Raw genomic sequence first — 16,956 nt, 5'->3', positions numbered from 1 at the left:
AATATACATTACCATAAATAAAGCATTTGTTGATTCAACCATATGTAAAGTTGTTCAAATCAATTATAATTTTTTAAGTTTGAATAAATATCAAATTTATTTTCGAAACGAGATATTAATAACAACGAGTGTAAAGATGTTATACACATGTATTTTATTCTTTTTGTTATTTGCCTGTCTACATTTATCTATTTAATGTTTCCTCTTTTAGTTGAAAATATAAAAACCAAACAAACAATTTATTATATTTAATATTTCCTTCTGTTTGTTTTTCCATCATTGAAGAGGAAGTGAAAGAGCTGTATAAGGGGTCTTTCAAACCTGTTCTGTCATGATTCCGGTCCGGCTCCGTCATATCGAATTGCACTGTTTCGTTTTCATGCGGCTATGCGCATATAGTGCATAGCCATATTGTGAAACGAAACATTGATGTTAAATTTGATTTGCCAGGGCCGATCCCGAACTGTGCCGGAACAGGTGTGAAAGAACCATAATTCATGGAATAGTTGACTTCACAAATCATACTTTGTTTTTTATATTCTCTACAAATAAAGTAGTTTACTAATTCACTAAATATGAAAACTAATTGAAGTTTTTATAAAATAAAAATCAAACTGAATAACGTTCAATGCCTAACATAAAAAAAATATTTAAAACTAAATGACAGTGGCAGTTCCAGAAAATGTGTGCCTACAGTATACATTATGAAATGAAAAACTGAACTGAAACTATTTTTCGCACTGTAATTAAAAAAAAGTTAGGAAGGTAGGGGAGGGATGTTAAAGACATCTGCATAACAAGTAGAAGATTCCCAGAATCTCGGTTGGTATGGCTTTTTCATTTTACCACATTTCCCTCATCTTTATTGCTAATTCATTTTCAGTGTATCTCCGTGCAGTTTAGAATTTCTTCTCTGCCTTTAATTTATACATTGTATACAGATATATAATCTTGTAGTGTGATAACTGATATACAGTAGCTACCTGTTCCTGTTATTGCAGAAAACTTTAAACTGTATTTTGGGAGGCTAGCTTTTGTATACTTAAATTATGCATCACTCTCGTTCATGCATTGTTTGAATAAACGAGATACGTACTTAACTGAAATTAAAACCGCTAATCATGCAGACCACTATGTTTCCTAGTGAATTAATTTAGGAATATATCTTTAAACCAAGAATATATTATATAAATTATGTTATTTGTAATATTAAATTCATGCTTTATTTGCGATGATTAATTAATATTGCGCAGTTGCTGAAGGCAATTGAATCTGATCAAGGCAATCTAACAACAGGACGCTGAGCTCGCTTAAGAACTCGTAACAGATCTTATATCGGGCTGCAACAAATTCACAGTAGTTGCTCTTACAGCTGTTAATGTGGATCAAATTCTAGGCTATGTAATCATACGTTTTAAATGGTGTGTTTATTCTTATATAATTATATTTTGATACTTTGAAAGGTCCGGTTTTTTTTTAACGAACCTGAATTTCATCTAATTTTTTAATGTTTTAATCTCATTAGATACAATATATCAGATTTGGCGATGTTTTTGTTTGAAAGTTTGTGTATCGTTATACTCAATTTCACAATTTTGGCATTGATTTACACAAGACAAATGTTGTGTAGACTCACTTTATCATTACAATATGTTTCCCTAAGAGCATCTCATATGTTGCTGCAAATTACCTTATTGATTAATTCACAATTGAACATTGTGAAGTACTGTATTTATAGTAAAATTGACTGGCCTTTGAAGCCGCTGTTAGACCCAGACTGACAACCATTAAATGAATAAGGACCGAGGTATCTGATGACGTTCCCAGAACTTCCAAGCTTCTTAAAAAAACAACACATTTCTCACATGTTTAAAAGATATTGAACTCTCAAGAAAAGCTGCATGGTAATTATAATGATAAACATCAAATCAAATTACAAATGTTCTTATCTGATTTTAAGTAGTATTTCTTAATTTAGGTTGAAGGATCAAGAAATGAAAAAAGCAAATTAATCAATCTGCCAAATCACTAAACTAGATTTTTTTTAGAATTATTCTCAAATGTATTTTGTACAAATTACAATTGACAAAAACATCTTACAAAATGTATTCAGTGACAGTAACAACAGATACACATTAGGTTTGTAGAAGCTAGAATGAAAGCAACAGACACACTACAGCTGTGCAAAACATTAATTAATCATTGATTCAAAGAATTCTTTTCGTAAGGCCATTTGGGCAATACATGACGCATCAGCCATCGACATACTAAAGTTTTGGCCCCACATCAATCATCATCTTTGTTTTTTATAGAAATTGATGGTCGGAAAATTGAAATTTTCATTTCTCTTCTCTTAATTTATTTTCGCATCAATCGACTATGAATAGCCATAAATGTAAAGCTTGTTTGCCGAGGCCTAGCTAAGGTTGGCACGTACTTACAACCTATGCTAACTTTCAGTTGATGGGTGCATTGGGTGTTTGCGCACACTGTACGTTTAAACTCACTTATAAAGATGAAGGTTGACCATGTTGGAATACCATATGTAACTGGTTTATAGCTTTGTTAAATTTTATATTTTCATTTAATACTTTATGTACTGTACATTTCAAGCCCTCCTTCCGGAGTTTTCAACGACCGTGTCAAAACATAGCATGAAAAATCAGTTACATACGCCATGTCAAAACTACTACTCAGCTCTACAGACTTTAATCTTCCCTTTGTAACTAAGTATACTGTAGGTTTGCTATTATCATTGATTACCATATTAATTGAACTTGATTTAAAAAAAAAATATTTTGGAAAAACAAATTAGTAATACATTTACTCACAGACAAGATGGTCAGATTGAATTCAGTCCATGATTTAAACAGTTTGATTTTAAGTGAGAATGTAACTTGCGAAGTTGCATTTGATTGCTAACTTTAATTATAACAATATTACAGAAATGTGAGCTAACTATTAATGAATTAATATTTATATCCACTATATTCATGAATAGATTAAATACATCATTAATACTAAAAATATAAACTATACATACATGACTTTCTCTATGTGTGACCTATATTTGAAAAAACCCTAAATATGTTATAAGCAATAATATATAGAAAATAACCACAGTATACTATAGGTATAAATATAGGAATGTGTTATTTTAAAACTTCATTTTATCAGTTTGATGTGTTGATGTGCTATGTTGGCTGCTTTACATATTGTACATAAATTGATGAAAATGGCCATATTGCTCCCTTGTGTATGATATGATCCTGTAGAAACATGTGCTATTGCATGAAAGAATATATTTATAAGCATTATTACTTCTAGTAACCACACGTGAACACCGTCAAGAAAATTCCTAACAGCGACAGTGCTCGGAGAAATCTACAAAGCAAAAAAACAATATCTTTCAAGCTTTTCACAGCTGTTTATTATCTTTTTTTTTCCATTATGCCTAAAGCAGTTTTTTTATTGACAAAAGATATTGTTGTGTGTATTATACATAAAGTGTGACCTTCTAAAACTACATTTAAAAGATATTTAAAAGAGAGATTCTTTTTTTTTAATGTCAATAAAAATCATCTTTTTTCACACATAATTAATTAACATCATATGTTAGATAAGCATGCTCTTTATAACTGAACCAAACAAAGGAGACAGGAAAAGAGAAGCACACTGTCAGAGCAAACCTAATTCTGTTGCAAGTCTGTCAGGAAACAAAATTATTTATATAAAAAAAACCTGTAAATTAAAGAATAAAAAGAGCAAAATTATCGGTCAGACAATAGGTTTTTGGTTAAATATGAAATCATTGTTTTTGTTGATTTTTTATAAATTGAATACCTTTATTAAAATCTCAAAATGGTCTATTCAAAGTCTGATTTTATTAATCTTCATGTTTTTGAAAAACATACATTTACATCTTTTTAAAGATATTATGTATACTGTCTGTATTTTTATCAGTCAGGGGTGTTGCGCTTCTATGATATTTTTAAACATTTGATATTCTTGTTTGGAATTTTATCATTATTTCTGACAATCAGTGCAAGTCAAATTTCAAGTCATGTTTCTATTCTGACTATAAAATGAACTGAATGAGAAGATGTAACTTCTACATTTATTGTAAAATTTTAGGAATATTAGATCATGAAAAGAAAAGATTTTAAAGTTGTTTGTATACTTCAAGTGTCTTGTGTAAAAAGAAGGTGTAAAAACTATTTATATAATCAAGTTAGATAATATGATATTCACACTTTGATTTAAATGTATTCCCTTGTGGTGAAAATGATGCATTAAGTTGATTTATATAGAAGATGATCAACTATCTATAAATCATCGCTTATGTTAAATAAATAAGTACTGTATTGCATAGTGGAAATCAATGAAATAGAAATAGTAAATACTGTAATATATTGAAATAAAGTTATTAGTAAGCATGAATATTATTAGTATACCACAGCTGTAATGGACATCGTTTATCTGCTAGTTACCGCTGTGTTAACAATTGTTGTTAAAATTGAAAGTATAATAGTTATTTGCCACCACCTGATTGCAGTGTTGTTGGGCCCAGCTTTCAAATCCAAAGTCATTCAACTTTTTTTTAAACAAATTTACATACAAACTCTTTCCAGTTTTGCTTTTATTATCTTAATTTTATCAAGTACAGTTAATCTTTCGTAATCCATCGTGGCTGAGTTTTCATCTACTACATTATTATGAATGATTGGAATAAATCACACCATTGGAATCGAACTCTAATCCTCATGAAGTCCCCGTACATCACCATGATTCTCATGTGGCATTACGTAAAGCTTCTAAATGTAGACCCTTATTAATCATCAACTTAATGTGCTTTATTCCTTTTAAGTTTTAGGCTGTATGTAATTTACATCAAGAAATCATTTCTACACATCTATCTGATTGGTTAATGTTATACCATATGCCATAGGCGAATCCTAAAAGCTTCTCCCATCCCCCTAAATTTGGGTCAAAGCAAAAGATACCACAATATATAGGTTAATACGTGTACAGTGTTCTAACAAATAATAGAGAGAATATTTTAATTGTCCATCAAGTCTGACTTACTCGGCTCCACCTTGTCAATCTTTTACTCATGAAAATATTCTCTAAATAGCTCATAAACATTGTATAATTATGTACACATAATAATATTTATAACTGGTGTAGTGTCATTGAACAGAATATGAACTACAAAAGTATATCTTGGAAATGCTTAAAAAAATATTCTCTCTTTTTATTTTCTTTATTTTTGTATCGTAAAATAATATTAAGACAACATCCTGTAAAAGATTAAAAATAAATAAAAAATGACTTAGCAAATTTGGTATAACTTCTCACCTTGTCGGAAAAATATATTTCTATAAGTGTCAAAGATCGTTGGAGAGGTTCAGTAAAATTTGTCACGTTCTTGTATCCCTCGGCCATTATAGTCACAAATGATGCATAGCATAACATTTAATATAGTGTGTTTTGCATAGTCTTTTCATTTATCATGTTGTTCATGTCATTGTATCTAATCTTATGTATTGTACTATAAATCACGAAAATGTAAATAAACTATTCGTTCAGCTGCATACTGTACATACACTATAATATAATTTTTGGGATTAAACATTACTTTTATTGTTAATGATAAATCTGAATGATATTATTTAGTTCATTCATTTATTTGATAAAAATCAAAAGAACAATAGAACACAGATGCTGCCACATAAATGAGACTTGTTGAAGAAACAGGTGAAATTTTTGATTGCGAATCAACCCTACGACCACCTCCGGTCACAGGACCATCAATGTAGGCCTACAAGAAAAACACAACGAAAAGAAAATATTTGAAAATATGAGTAAAATAGTATAAAAATAACTTGACAAAGCAAAAATACATAGGATAAACGATACTTTATTGGTGAAAATGACATCACATGAGTATCCCTGCAAAAATCCAGAATACATGATCCTCCTCCCCCAACCCTCATGTGAATGCATGATAAACGATACGGTGGAGACGAGGAATTGCTCAAGCTAGGTTTAAGAAAAAGGTTAAAAAAAGGTGGAAATAAGTTTAAATCTGTTGATAAAGACAAAAGACAGAATATTGAAGAAAAAAACTTCAAAAATAAGGTGCTGATATTTTAAAATACTCTTAAAGCTATTTTTTTTTCCTTCAAGAGTACCTGGAATTTTATATCTAAAGGAGGTATTCGGCTTAATACAGGAAACAGGAAGTTACTCCCTAACATGCAAACTTTGCTGCACACATAATATAATTTAAAGATGTATTGTTCCCCCAAAAACATGGAAAATGAAGATGAATAAAAAATACTTTGACAAGGCCATTTCACAGTTTTAATAAAGTATAATCATAATAATAATAAAATAATATAATAGTATTAATAGAAAAAAAACTACAAAAAACAATGGTTAAAAAAAATGAACCAAATTCTCATTGACTTCCAGGCAATTTGACTATTTTTTGCGGCTTAAAATTACAGTTTTTTCAGGTTTAATAATTGTTTTTCGACCCAATTTTAAATCAAAGTGAATAACTGTTATCTGACATTAAAATGGCATTCAACAAAAACATTTTAGAAAATATTTTTTTCAGGGGGACAATATATCTTTAACTCATTGCAGTTACTTGATGTTATCTGATGTTCTTTTTTTTTAGATTCACATACATGTTTTGATGTCCAGATGATATATTGTATCATTTGATATAGTTTTAGTAGTTTGTTTTCTGTATTTCAATGAAACATCAAGAACTGATATATATCGAGCTAAATGAACTGGATTGTGATTGATGACAACAATCTTTAAATACAGTGGAGACTTCTGTTAAAAGCATTGTGTGTACGCCAGTGTACGTTCATGTTTCAATTTTGTAAACATTTTTAAGATTGCTCAATAAGTTTTTTTCTATCTTTAATTCAATAACTTTCATCACTTTAATAACTTTATTAATATATTTAAGATTATGATACAGGTTTACCAATAAATAATAGCATCCATCTGTATTTCAATTTTGTTATTAGGGGAACCAGGTAGAATTGGTCCTTCATTGATTTAACTAGGCTGGTGTCTTTGTAACATTACACAGATTTTTCTCAAGTACATGCCAAAACTATGGAATTATCTGCCAATTAATATTTATCTCTCATCAACACTCAATTCTTTCAACTTTATTACCATTTATGTTTAATTGTATGGCCTTGAATATCCAGAAGCGACCTGGATTATTTTTTTTTCTTTTTGATGTTTTTTTTATAATTGTTTATGCTGTTTTTTGTTCTTTTACTTGTGGTTATACAGTCTAATTTTTATTTTATATAAATACTTATGCTAATAGGGAATGAGTTATTTCATGATTGGCTGCCTATTCTCTCCTTCAGAATGTCTGGTTCTTGGATCATTCTTCATAATAGTGTATCACAGTTTGCTATCATATTATATATTATATTGAAGTTGTTGTTTTCTGAATTTGATTCTTTAAAAAAGGATGTTATTTGAAGAAATGAAATTATAGTGACAAAACAATAATTTGTTTGTGTTTCTCAAAATAAAATGCGAGTTTTATTTTCATCCCTTTTGGCCGACTATTATGTTGACACATTAGCTATAATATGATAGAAAAGCCTAAAGGCATGCATTCTAAAAAAGATTTATTACTATTCCGATCCTGATTATTCAGAAATTATTATCAAAGCTTTTGTTTCTGGACAGTAGATGAAGGAGGCGGTAGTAATTTAAGAGACTGTGGTGATTGTCAGTTCTTGATCGACCGTCCCCGAGAAACGAAAGCATGCTATTATAATTATTATTGCCGAACGCTTGGGTGAAAATCAGAACAGATTTTATAATTTTAAATTTTCCTATGTTTGAACGAAAAAAGAAAAGGCTACCGTATTCCTCAAAGCTTTATAATGGTACAAAGAACCCTGGGTATCCATTTCTCATTGAATTTAAATGATGATTTATTTGAAAAGGTATTATTTATTCTAAATATTTGCTTCTTGGCTAGTTTGTTTCTAGTACTGTTATACTGTCTGATATGTGTTTGAAATAATGATACAAAATAAAAATCTTGAGGAGCATTCTATGTATCCACACATACAGATTCACTGATATAGATGTTCCAAGTTTTATTTGAGATGTAGCGCACAGGCAAGATCTATATCTTTAATCAGATAATCAGCTAAAAGTTTCTTAAGTCCTACACTAATTCCTTTATACCATTCCAATGATCAAATTGGTTAATAGATAACTCTGAAATGTCAACACAGGTCATCTGTGCATTTTAAATGTGTCTGCACATATTCATATTTACATGCCTGCTTTTGTGATTCAGTTTTATTTTTCACTGGACTGCAGTTCATTGTCAAGATTCTGCATATGTTTTTGATTTTGGCCTACGTACACATGTTACTCTGGCTCTCTTCTTTTAAAAAATTTAAGTCCCATGAATGTTGCTATTCTTAATAGTATATATTATTAATTTATATAACTTTGGTATATAACAATACAACAAAACAAAGAAAAATTGTCACAAAAAAATTACCCATTCACAATCACAACCTAATAATGACTATATCCCGCAGTGAGGGCGCTATAGCCTTGAGTTGTTTGTGAGAATGTTCAGTAATTGTTGACATACAGTACTGGTGTTTTAACAGTTTATATTAAGTAAAATGTGGATTTTTAAAAGATTTTGCAATTTAACAGTATTTTCAACACAAAAAAAATCAACAAATATGAAAATTAAAGTAATTATAAATTAAGGGTTTTATTATACTATATAAATAAATTTTCTTTTGTTTTAAAAGGGACTTCTCTTTATCATTCAAAATGCCTACTGACTAGATAGATTAAAAACAAAATGCCAAGTGTGACTTGTACTCAATTTATTCTCTTCGTTTTACTGTTGTCACAAATTCTGTGATATTTGAATTTGATTGAAGTGTATTGATTTTTATAATTGAAAATTATCTTCTTGGAAATGAATTGTAGATAAAGGTTAATTAAAAGTTGAGGCTAAAAAGATATCTTGTTGATGATCCACAATACAAATACTGTAGCAGTTCGTATAAACAAAATAGTTCATAATTTCATTTTAGCTGTCGAGGGCAGGGATCCATAGCGCTACCACGCCTGTATCCACCCTTGATAATTTGTAATGTTCATTTCAATAAAAATAAATCAAACATTTGTTAAAAATCATGTTTCTTTCATAAATAATAATACGTTTAGTAATTAACACATTTACTATATATTAATATAGGACTATATTGAGAACATCAAAAATTCATAATTGAATAAAATTTTGTGTAACCTGGAAAAAAATTTAAATATGTATGAAAAAAATTCCTTTCTTGATTTGCTGATTGTTCAGTTTAAAAAGAAAGACTTCAACACACATTGCTCATAACATGGTTTGATGATGTCTGTAGACGTACCATAGGCCTACCCAAGGGGAGGGAATCTTGTTTACACCATACATGTTCTAATCAACATATAGCAACTTAAAGTTGTTATTTATTGTGGTGCTACTGTATATTTACAGTTAATGTCTTCACTACTCATTCTCTAAGTTCTAAGGTAAACAAAAAATTATTGTTTGTGCTTCTATGAAAATAAAACACTTCCTTATACTTTTTGTTATGATTAAAATCAAATTGATTATATTTTTGAATCTTTTTCCTGAACCAACTGCCCTGGCTTTGAACTTTTTTTCACAGGAATTCTTCACTTTTGTAGACAAAGGTCTCATGCATTGATAGTGTTCAAATAATTATAAATGTCTTATGAATTGAATAAGATAAATTTTTATGAGTTGAAAGATTTAAATGTCAGCAGACTTTCGCTGCTGCAAAATAACGTTGCTGCAGAGTTGCATAGAATTCTACATGGCTGCAGGTTTGCAGTTTTCTGGATGCATACTTGCACATAATTCCAAGCTTGTAGCTACATATCACAATAGGCTGCAGCCTTGCACAGAATTCAGGCTGCAGAATGCAGGCCTTACGATGACTGCAGGCACAGACTTGCATGTCTTCAGGCTTGCATATTTTCAGGCTACCTTTTTTTTACGTAATTATTTTTAACTTTGTTTTTAAATCTGTATTTTGTTTTTGGTTTTTTTTTTAAATGTTTCCTGATACAATAAGCATTGTTTAGCACACCCTTTGTTTTTTTTTGTTTCACAATGATTTCCAAATTTATATTTTCCAGCATCCAATCAACTCATAGAATTTCATTTTGAGTACATTGCACAAGTTGTTGGATTATGTTTTTAATATGACATGCAATTAAATCAATTTTCGATTTTAAATTTGAAAAATACTATAGAAATGTTGTAAATTGTACTTACGTACAGTATGTTACATACAGTCAAATTCTCACAAATACTTTATTATTATTTTTGTAGTTTTCTGATCAATTATTAGCAATGATCATTTGACTTTATTTGATTATTTATTTTTAAAATTAAAACAAAAAGGATAAGATGTAGCCTCTGTTTCACACATTAATTTAAGAACGTAGTATATATATGTAGTATGCTTGGATAACATTTTTTTAAATAAATTAAATTTAAGTAATTAATAAAAATCTATATAAGTTATACAAAACAAATATACAATCCATGGTTATAAGCGGAAGTTGAAAAAAAAATGATGGACATATTATAAAAATGTGTTCCTAACATGAATGATTAGGATTTACTTTATTTGCTATAATTTGATTGATTGATTTATTAAGTTCTTTTGCGAGAGATGCTTAATGAACTGCATTTTTATTTAACGTAGATTATGAAATTTCTTTCACCTTCACTTTTGAATCTAGTACACCTATAATAGAATGAGTGAATTTTTTCAAAATGAAATTTTGAACAAATTTTTTCTTTTACAGTGACATTGCCTAGCTCACCAAAAACTGTTGAACTTATTGATGGTGATATAGTAGAGTTACACTGCAACTTGGATATGACAGCAGACACAATAACATGGTATTTTAATGAGGCAATTTTAAAATCTAATGAATCGATTTTGGAAATTAATATGTCATCTATTGATCAAAGTGGTAAATATTCTTGTCAAGTTTCTAATGACAGCGAAGAGGTGTTAATCACTTTTGGACGTAGGTATATTCTGATTACTCAATTTAGTTAAAACTAGAAATAAAATGTTAAAATTAGTCAAAATAAATATGAACTTTTTTAAGAAAACAGGATGCGCTTTATTCTAGGACTGCAGCATCAGTCAACGAAAACTGGTCCCAGAATATCCTATCAAATTATAAAATGTTTCTTTGTGTGTATTAAATTTGTTTATTAATTATAGTAAATTGCAATATCCTTCAACAGGTAGACAGGGAGCGGTCAAAAATCTTACTTGCTTTGAGAAGAATATTACACATTTCAGATGCACATGGCTACCTGATCGAGACTTGGATACAAACCTTCCAAATGAATACTACATTGTTTTTTATGGAAGAGTCTCAGCAGGAACTTTATTGTAAGTTTATGGAGAGTTTGCTTATAGCATCTAATCACCTGTGTGCAATTCAGCCCAGTTAAAGACAGAATGTAAAGCTTTGTCTACACTATCAAATTTGAACGTGATATATAGAATTGATGATGTCATATCACTACCATATTTGGGCATATCACTACCATATTGAGGCACATCACACGTTTGATAGTTTGAAAGTCCAATGGTTAGGGCATCTACATATCAAGCAGAAGATTCCTGGTTTGAAACTTTTTCTCATTCTCACAGATTTCCTCATCTTTATCATTTCAAATTAATTAATTAATTTATTACCAGGCAGTTTAGAATTAATATTCTGCAGTGCCTGTGGTATTTATATACAGCCACTGATACCCATAGCATTGTCATTTTTTCAATATTTTTCCTTTGGATTTATATATATATATACACATATATACTGTTCATAAAAATTGACTAAATGTATTATGAGGTTTTTCTTTTTTTTGTAGCACAAATAAAAAAACACATAATGAATATATCGATTTAGCTTATGACCATGGCAGAATGAAAGTACAGGTGGTAGACAAAAATGCTATAGGACACAGCAGGCCTCCAGTTGAAGCTTTCTATAGCAGTAAGTTCTATTTTACAGACCTATTGAAATTAACAATTTATAAATTAGTATAAGTTATTAATTTTTTTCCTCAGTCTTTTAAAGGTCGCAAACTACATTTTTTTGTAAAAAGAAATCCTACATGGGCCTATAATTGCAATAATGTTGTTAAATGATAAATAATTCAAAATTTTGCTAGTTTTATCATTTTATGTATCGTCATTCAGTGTAAAAAAAGCTTATTACTGTCCTCTGCCAAGGAGGTTATGTAGTCGATCGTGTGTGTGTCTGTTTGTTAGCAGGATTACTACTCAAAAAGTTATTGCCAAATCTTTACCAAATTGAAACCAGAGATAGATATGTGAGATATGTGGTCAAAGACCACTCTATTAAAATTTAGAGGCAATCTGGACTAGGAGCCCAATTCTGGTCCACTTTTATTATTATTTTCAGATCTGCTAGTGTAAAAAGATAGGAGACAATTTCAAAAGCTGGCGATCTGGTGCTGAGCAGTCTTAGGTTATTAAAATATAAAATAGTATAATTAATAAAAAATAATAATAAAATATTAAAAGAAATAATAAGGATGATAAAAAAAAGATCTTCAGGAATTGAACCAGGGAACGCAACTGTGTAAGGTTGGATATATAACCATTACACCAAACTCACAAAGTTGTAGTGCAATTAACCTAATCACTCAGCACTAGACATAACCATTATTAAAAAAATGTCGGGAAAATCATGTAGGGGAATTATACTAATTATATAGTGCCCTTCTAGTTTTATAAGAATTTCATGGGGAAAAATATCTTTCATAATTTTGTTTGTATTCCTCCCTAGACCAACCCCCCACTATATACTATGTACAATATAAACACAATTTAGAAAAACTGTTTTAGTAAGTAATTTCAAAATCACCATTTCTGCACAAAATTGGGAATAACACTGTGCAGTGAAAGGGCAAAAAGAAATTATACAAAATCAATTGAGCAGAAAAATCATACTAGATAAATGAATGAATTGCCATTATCTTATTGTAGTATATTATGTTATTGATATCCCTAAAAAATTAATTAAATTATTTCACAAAATCTTTCTACCCTTATTAATGTACCATCGAAACCACTGCCACTAATTTCTTGTTTATCTTTTATTAGTCACGATGTATCCTCCAGAGAATGTTGTAGGACGGATTGAAAATGACACGTTACTAAAAGTGAATTGGGATCCAACAGTATATGATATGCACCATGTTTACGTTGTTAGTTATAAGGAGGTGTATCCAAAAGTGAAACTTCCAGAGACGGAAGAGGTATGTTTTTAAAAATCCAATAATCTAAAAAAATGTACATTATGTACATTTAATTCAATTCAATTACATCATTCGCATAAAATACATAGAAAAGTGTGTATCTCTGAAACTACAGCACAAAATGCCAAGACACATCATTCTGTAACACTCAGTGGTCTAATGGCAGATGGGTAAAAACTATTACGAAATCTATTTGTACGAGAGGCGATGGAACGGAAGCGAAGTGTAAATAAATTAAAATTAATTAAAATTCAAATAAATGAATTTGTTGGGCGATAGTTCCCACTTTCTATTTTTTCCTTCTTTCTGCTCACATTAAACTTTGATATTTTTGTATTGTTTTTCAGCTCGTTTGTGATAGATCACATTCCGATTTGTCTGAGAAAATTCTTGCCATACCTACAGGCTACAAGGAGTATGAGGTACAAGTTGCCGTCAGATATGAAAGAGAAGACAACGTTAACAAATGGTCGGGCATTGTTATTGTCATGAAAGAAGAAACAAGTAAAGTTGAATACATTTTTGCATCAAAAAATGAAATACTCTTGGTTGAAATGTTGTTGATTTTATATTAAAGTTTGACCAGTTTCATAGTAAACCATTCCTTCTATCTTCAAGCTACAGTTTATTTCTGCAGTAGGCCTCTAGTATTTGTTTTGTATATTAAAACCAGGGATGCAATACTTTGTCATGTTTTGACAAAAATATGAGTCAAGATATCTTTGTTAAGTTCTTTTTTTTTTTATTTATTCATTCTGTTGATCAAGTGGATCAGTCAAGGATAAAAACACAGAAAAGTACAAAAAGCAACTTATTTCCACTGTGGTCCCTAGTTGATAAAGGTATTTCCATGAAACAATTTTAAGTTCCTTTAATTGAGTTTGAACTAAACATTTTTCAACAGAACCACCAGAAGGTACGGTGGATGGTAACTGCAATTGGAAAGATGGATATGATGTACTTACGTGTAATTGGAAGGTACGAAAATAAACACCACAAAATATATATTTGTATATATGTATCAGAATGAAAAAGTGAGGGCAAAAGTAGAACGAGTTAGGAATTGGGAGTAATGAACAGGTATATCCGCAGACATCGAGGATCATAGAGTACACTTCTGCACAAACCAAACATGAGTATAATATGAAAGTGAATTTACGTATTTACTTTTTACCTCAAAACTGCTGATATGATTTTTTTGTTGATAAAAATCAACAATGTTTAATACATGAGTAATACTACCTATAGTTTTTACTTGGCAGCTAATAATGAATGAACCAAAATGAAAAATGATTGTAATAAAGTTCTTTTAAATTGCAACAAATCCTGTATAATAAGTTACATACATACATAGTTATTTCTTCTTGTTTGTAGTATTCAAATTTATGATGGTTATCTATAGGCTATTAACTTAGCAGATAACTGAAATAATAAACCAAACATCAATCAATCAATCAATATAATAAGATTGTATTTTTTTTTAAGCTTTAGGAAACTGATTTATGAAACCTACTAAAAGCTATACCAACCAGAACAAATTATTGGGATCCTCCAATACTCCTCATACCACACTTTTATAGCATGGTTTAAAATATTTATAAAATGCAATGGTGACATAATTTAACATTTCATTCAGATTTTGACAAATGCAACTGCCTTTAGAAATAAATCTTCCTTTTCTTTAAAAAAAGAATCATTCTTGTTGTTACAGTATAATTAAAAAGAAAACAATTTGTTTCTTAGGAACTACCTCCAGAAAAACAAAATGGTCATCTTCTTGAATACAAAATAACAGTTTTTTCCGATGATAGAAAAGTGGATAGAGCTACTACAAAATACAACACATCACTTCAAGTTGAATTTACAGGTAAATACTGTATAACAGATACCTTTTACTCCTAAAGCTACAACACTTGAATAAATGGCACTATTGTGTTGAGTAATGGAAAATTGTTGAGAAGTAAATTGAACGACATTGCCTTCCATTTCAAGTTTAAATAAGCTTAACAGTTACAATACAATTATACAATTATGATATGACCATATGAAATTAGAAAAAATTACAAAATGTACACACATTTACAACGAATGTGGAGTGGACAGGTCGGTTGAGCAGAAATCCCATCTGATAGAGACAGATTCTTAGACTCTGTCTACACTATCAAACTTTATGTGACAAACAATTGTGATGTGGCCATATATGGACATAACATCACTACCATATTTAAGCATATCACTACCATATTTAGGAACATCACACCTTATTTTTTGTCAAACTAGTTTGATAGTGTAGACAGATCTTATTTTGGTGTGGTTTTTTTTTCGGAGATGATTTATGTGAAACAAACGAATTGATTATATGTATGCCATAAATAAATTTGATTCATACTGTAGATCTGCCATCAGATAAGGACTACATTGTAAACATCACAGCACACAATTCAGTTGGTTATTCCACGATTAGCTCCAGTTTTGTTGCTGGTCAATTAACTGCAAGTGGCATAGGTAAGACAATTTTTAGCATTTCAGAACAGCATTCATTTGGGTCTGTATGAATCTAGAAGATTAGTTACATTTCTTTCTTTTGTTTTTTTTTTATTTAATTAATTATTCACACTTCAAAAACAAATAGTACAAATTTAGTAAGCAGGTATCAGGTATTAACTATAAATAAAGACACTTGTACATTAAAAATAAACTGAGCCTCAAACTCAGAATCATACTTAAAAACCATTTTTGATTATGTGTACATAAATTTAAAATGTGTTAACAGAAATCAAGACCAGAAGGATTTATCTTATATGGTAAAATAGAAAATTTGGCTTTTCTGCTATAAAAGCCCTTTTTTGTTTAATAGTTAGATAGTTCAACCTCATGTTGTGGGACCCCCAGAAATGTTTAAAAAGTTGGTGGGTACAGTGACACCCCCCCCCCCCCCCCCACACTACTTATAAGAAAGTTCTTCAATACAAAAGGAAAATCACCTCCCCCCCCCCACTCCCAACAAATACAGAGTAAATGTATTGATTGATAATTACTAGAATGTATGCCTTTAGAATGTATGGCATTTATATACATTTTCTGGTTGTTTTATTTTCAGGCAAGGAGTATATAGCACTGATTGTAATAGTGTCAATAGTAATGGTTATTTTACTCATAATTTTGATAATACGCCGAATGAAGAAGGCAGAATTTATGAAGCCATTACCAGAGCCAAAGTTCTTCAAGGTACATGTTGAAGCCAATTATTATGGATGTTAGTTATTTGGGTATAGCACCCTCTCTAGTAAATTTAGTATCAGGATAATTGTTGAAAGACACATGGATGATATTCACAGTGTTCAATTTAATAATATTACTGGTGTTTGTTGATTTCCAGTATGCAATACTGTAAAACCATGGAGGTAAAAATAAAACCCTAAAAAAAAAGATTACCTCACATAAGCAATGATTAATTATGATGCTAATTAGTAATTAACATGATTAATAAAATCTTACCAGCTATATTTTTTATGATTAAAATTTGA

General features: G+C 29.8%; 1 protein-coding gene across 1 annotated transcript in view; it reads left to right on the top strand.

Moving 5' to 3' along the window:
* Positions 1-16,956, top strand: part of LOC144844784 (contactin-like) — a 35,882-nt gene that overhangs the window by 17,137 nt on the left and 1,789 nt on the right. The window contains exons 4-12 of the mRNA XM_078701847.1: positions 10,924-11,155; positions 11,382-11,528; positions 12,014-12,138; positions 13,275-13,429; positions 13,777-13,933; positions 14,334-14,407; positions 15,173-15,296; positions 15,824-15,934; positions 16,530-16,657. Of these exons, the coding sequence (XP_078557973.1) occupies positions 10,924-11,155; positions 11,382-11,528; positions 12,014-12,138; positions 13,275-13,429; positions 13,777-13,933; positions 14,334-14,407; positions 15,173-15,296; positions 15,824-15,934; positions 16,530-16,657 (1,253 nt within the window). The remainder of the gene's footprint in view (positions 1-10,923; positions 11,156-11,381; positions 11,529-12,013; positions 12,139-13,274; positions 13,430-13,776; positions 13,934-14,333; positions 14,408-15,172; positions 15,297-15,823; positions 15,935-16,529; positions 16,658-16,956) is intronic.

Source organism: Antedon bifida, chromosome 6 (genome assembly GCF_963402885.1).
Source record: "Antedon bifida chromosome 6, ecAntBifi1.1, whole genome shotgun sequence".
NCBI classification, from domain to species: domain Eukaryota; kingdom Metazoa; phylum Echinodermata; class Crinoidea; order Comatulida; family Antedonidae; genus Antedon; species Antedon bifida.
The sequence above is the reverse complement of the archived record's forward strand: the minus strand, read 5'-3'. Positions and strand labels throughout refer to the sequence as shown.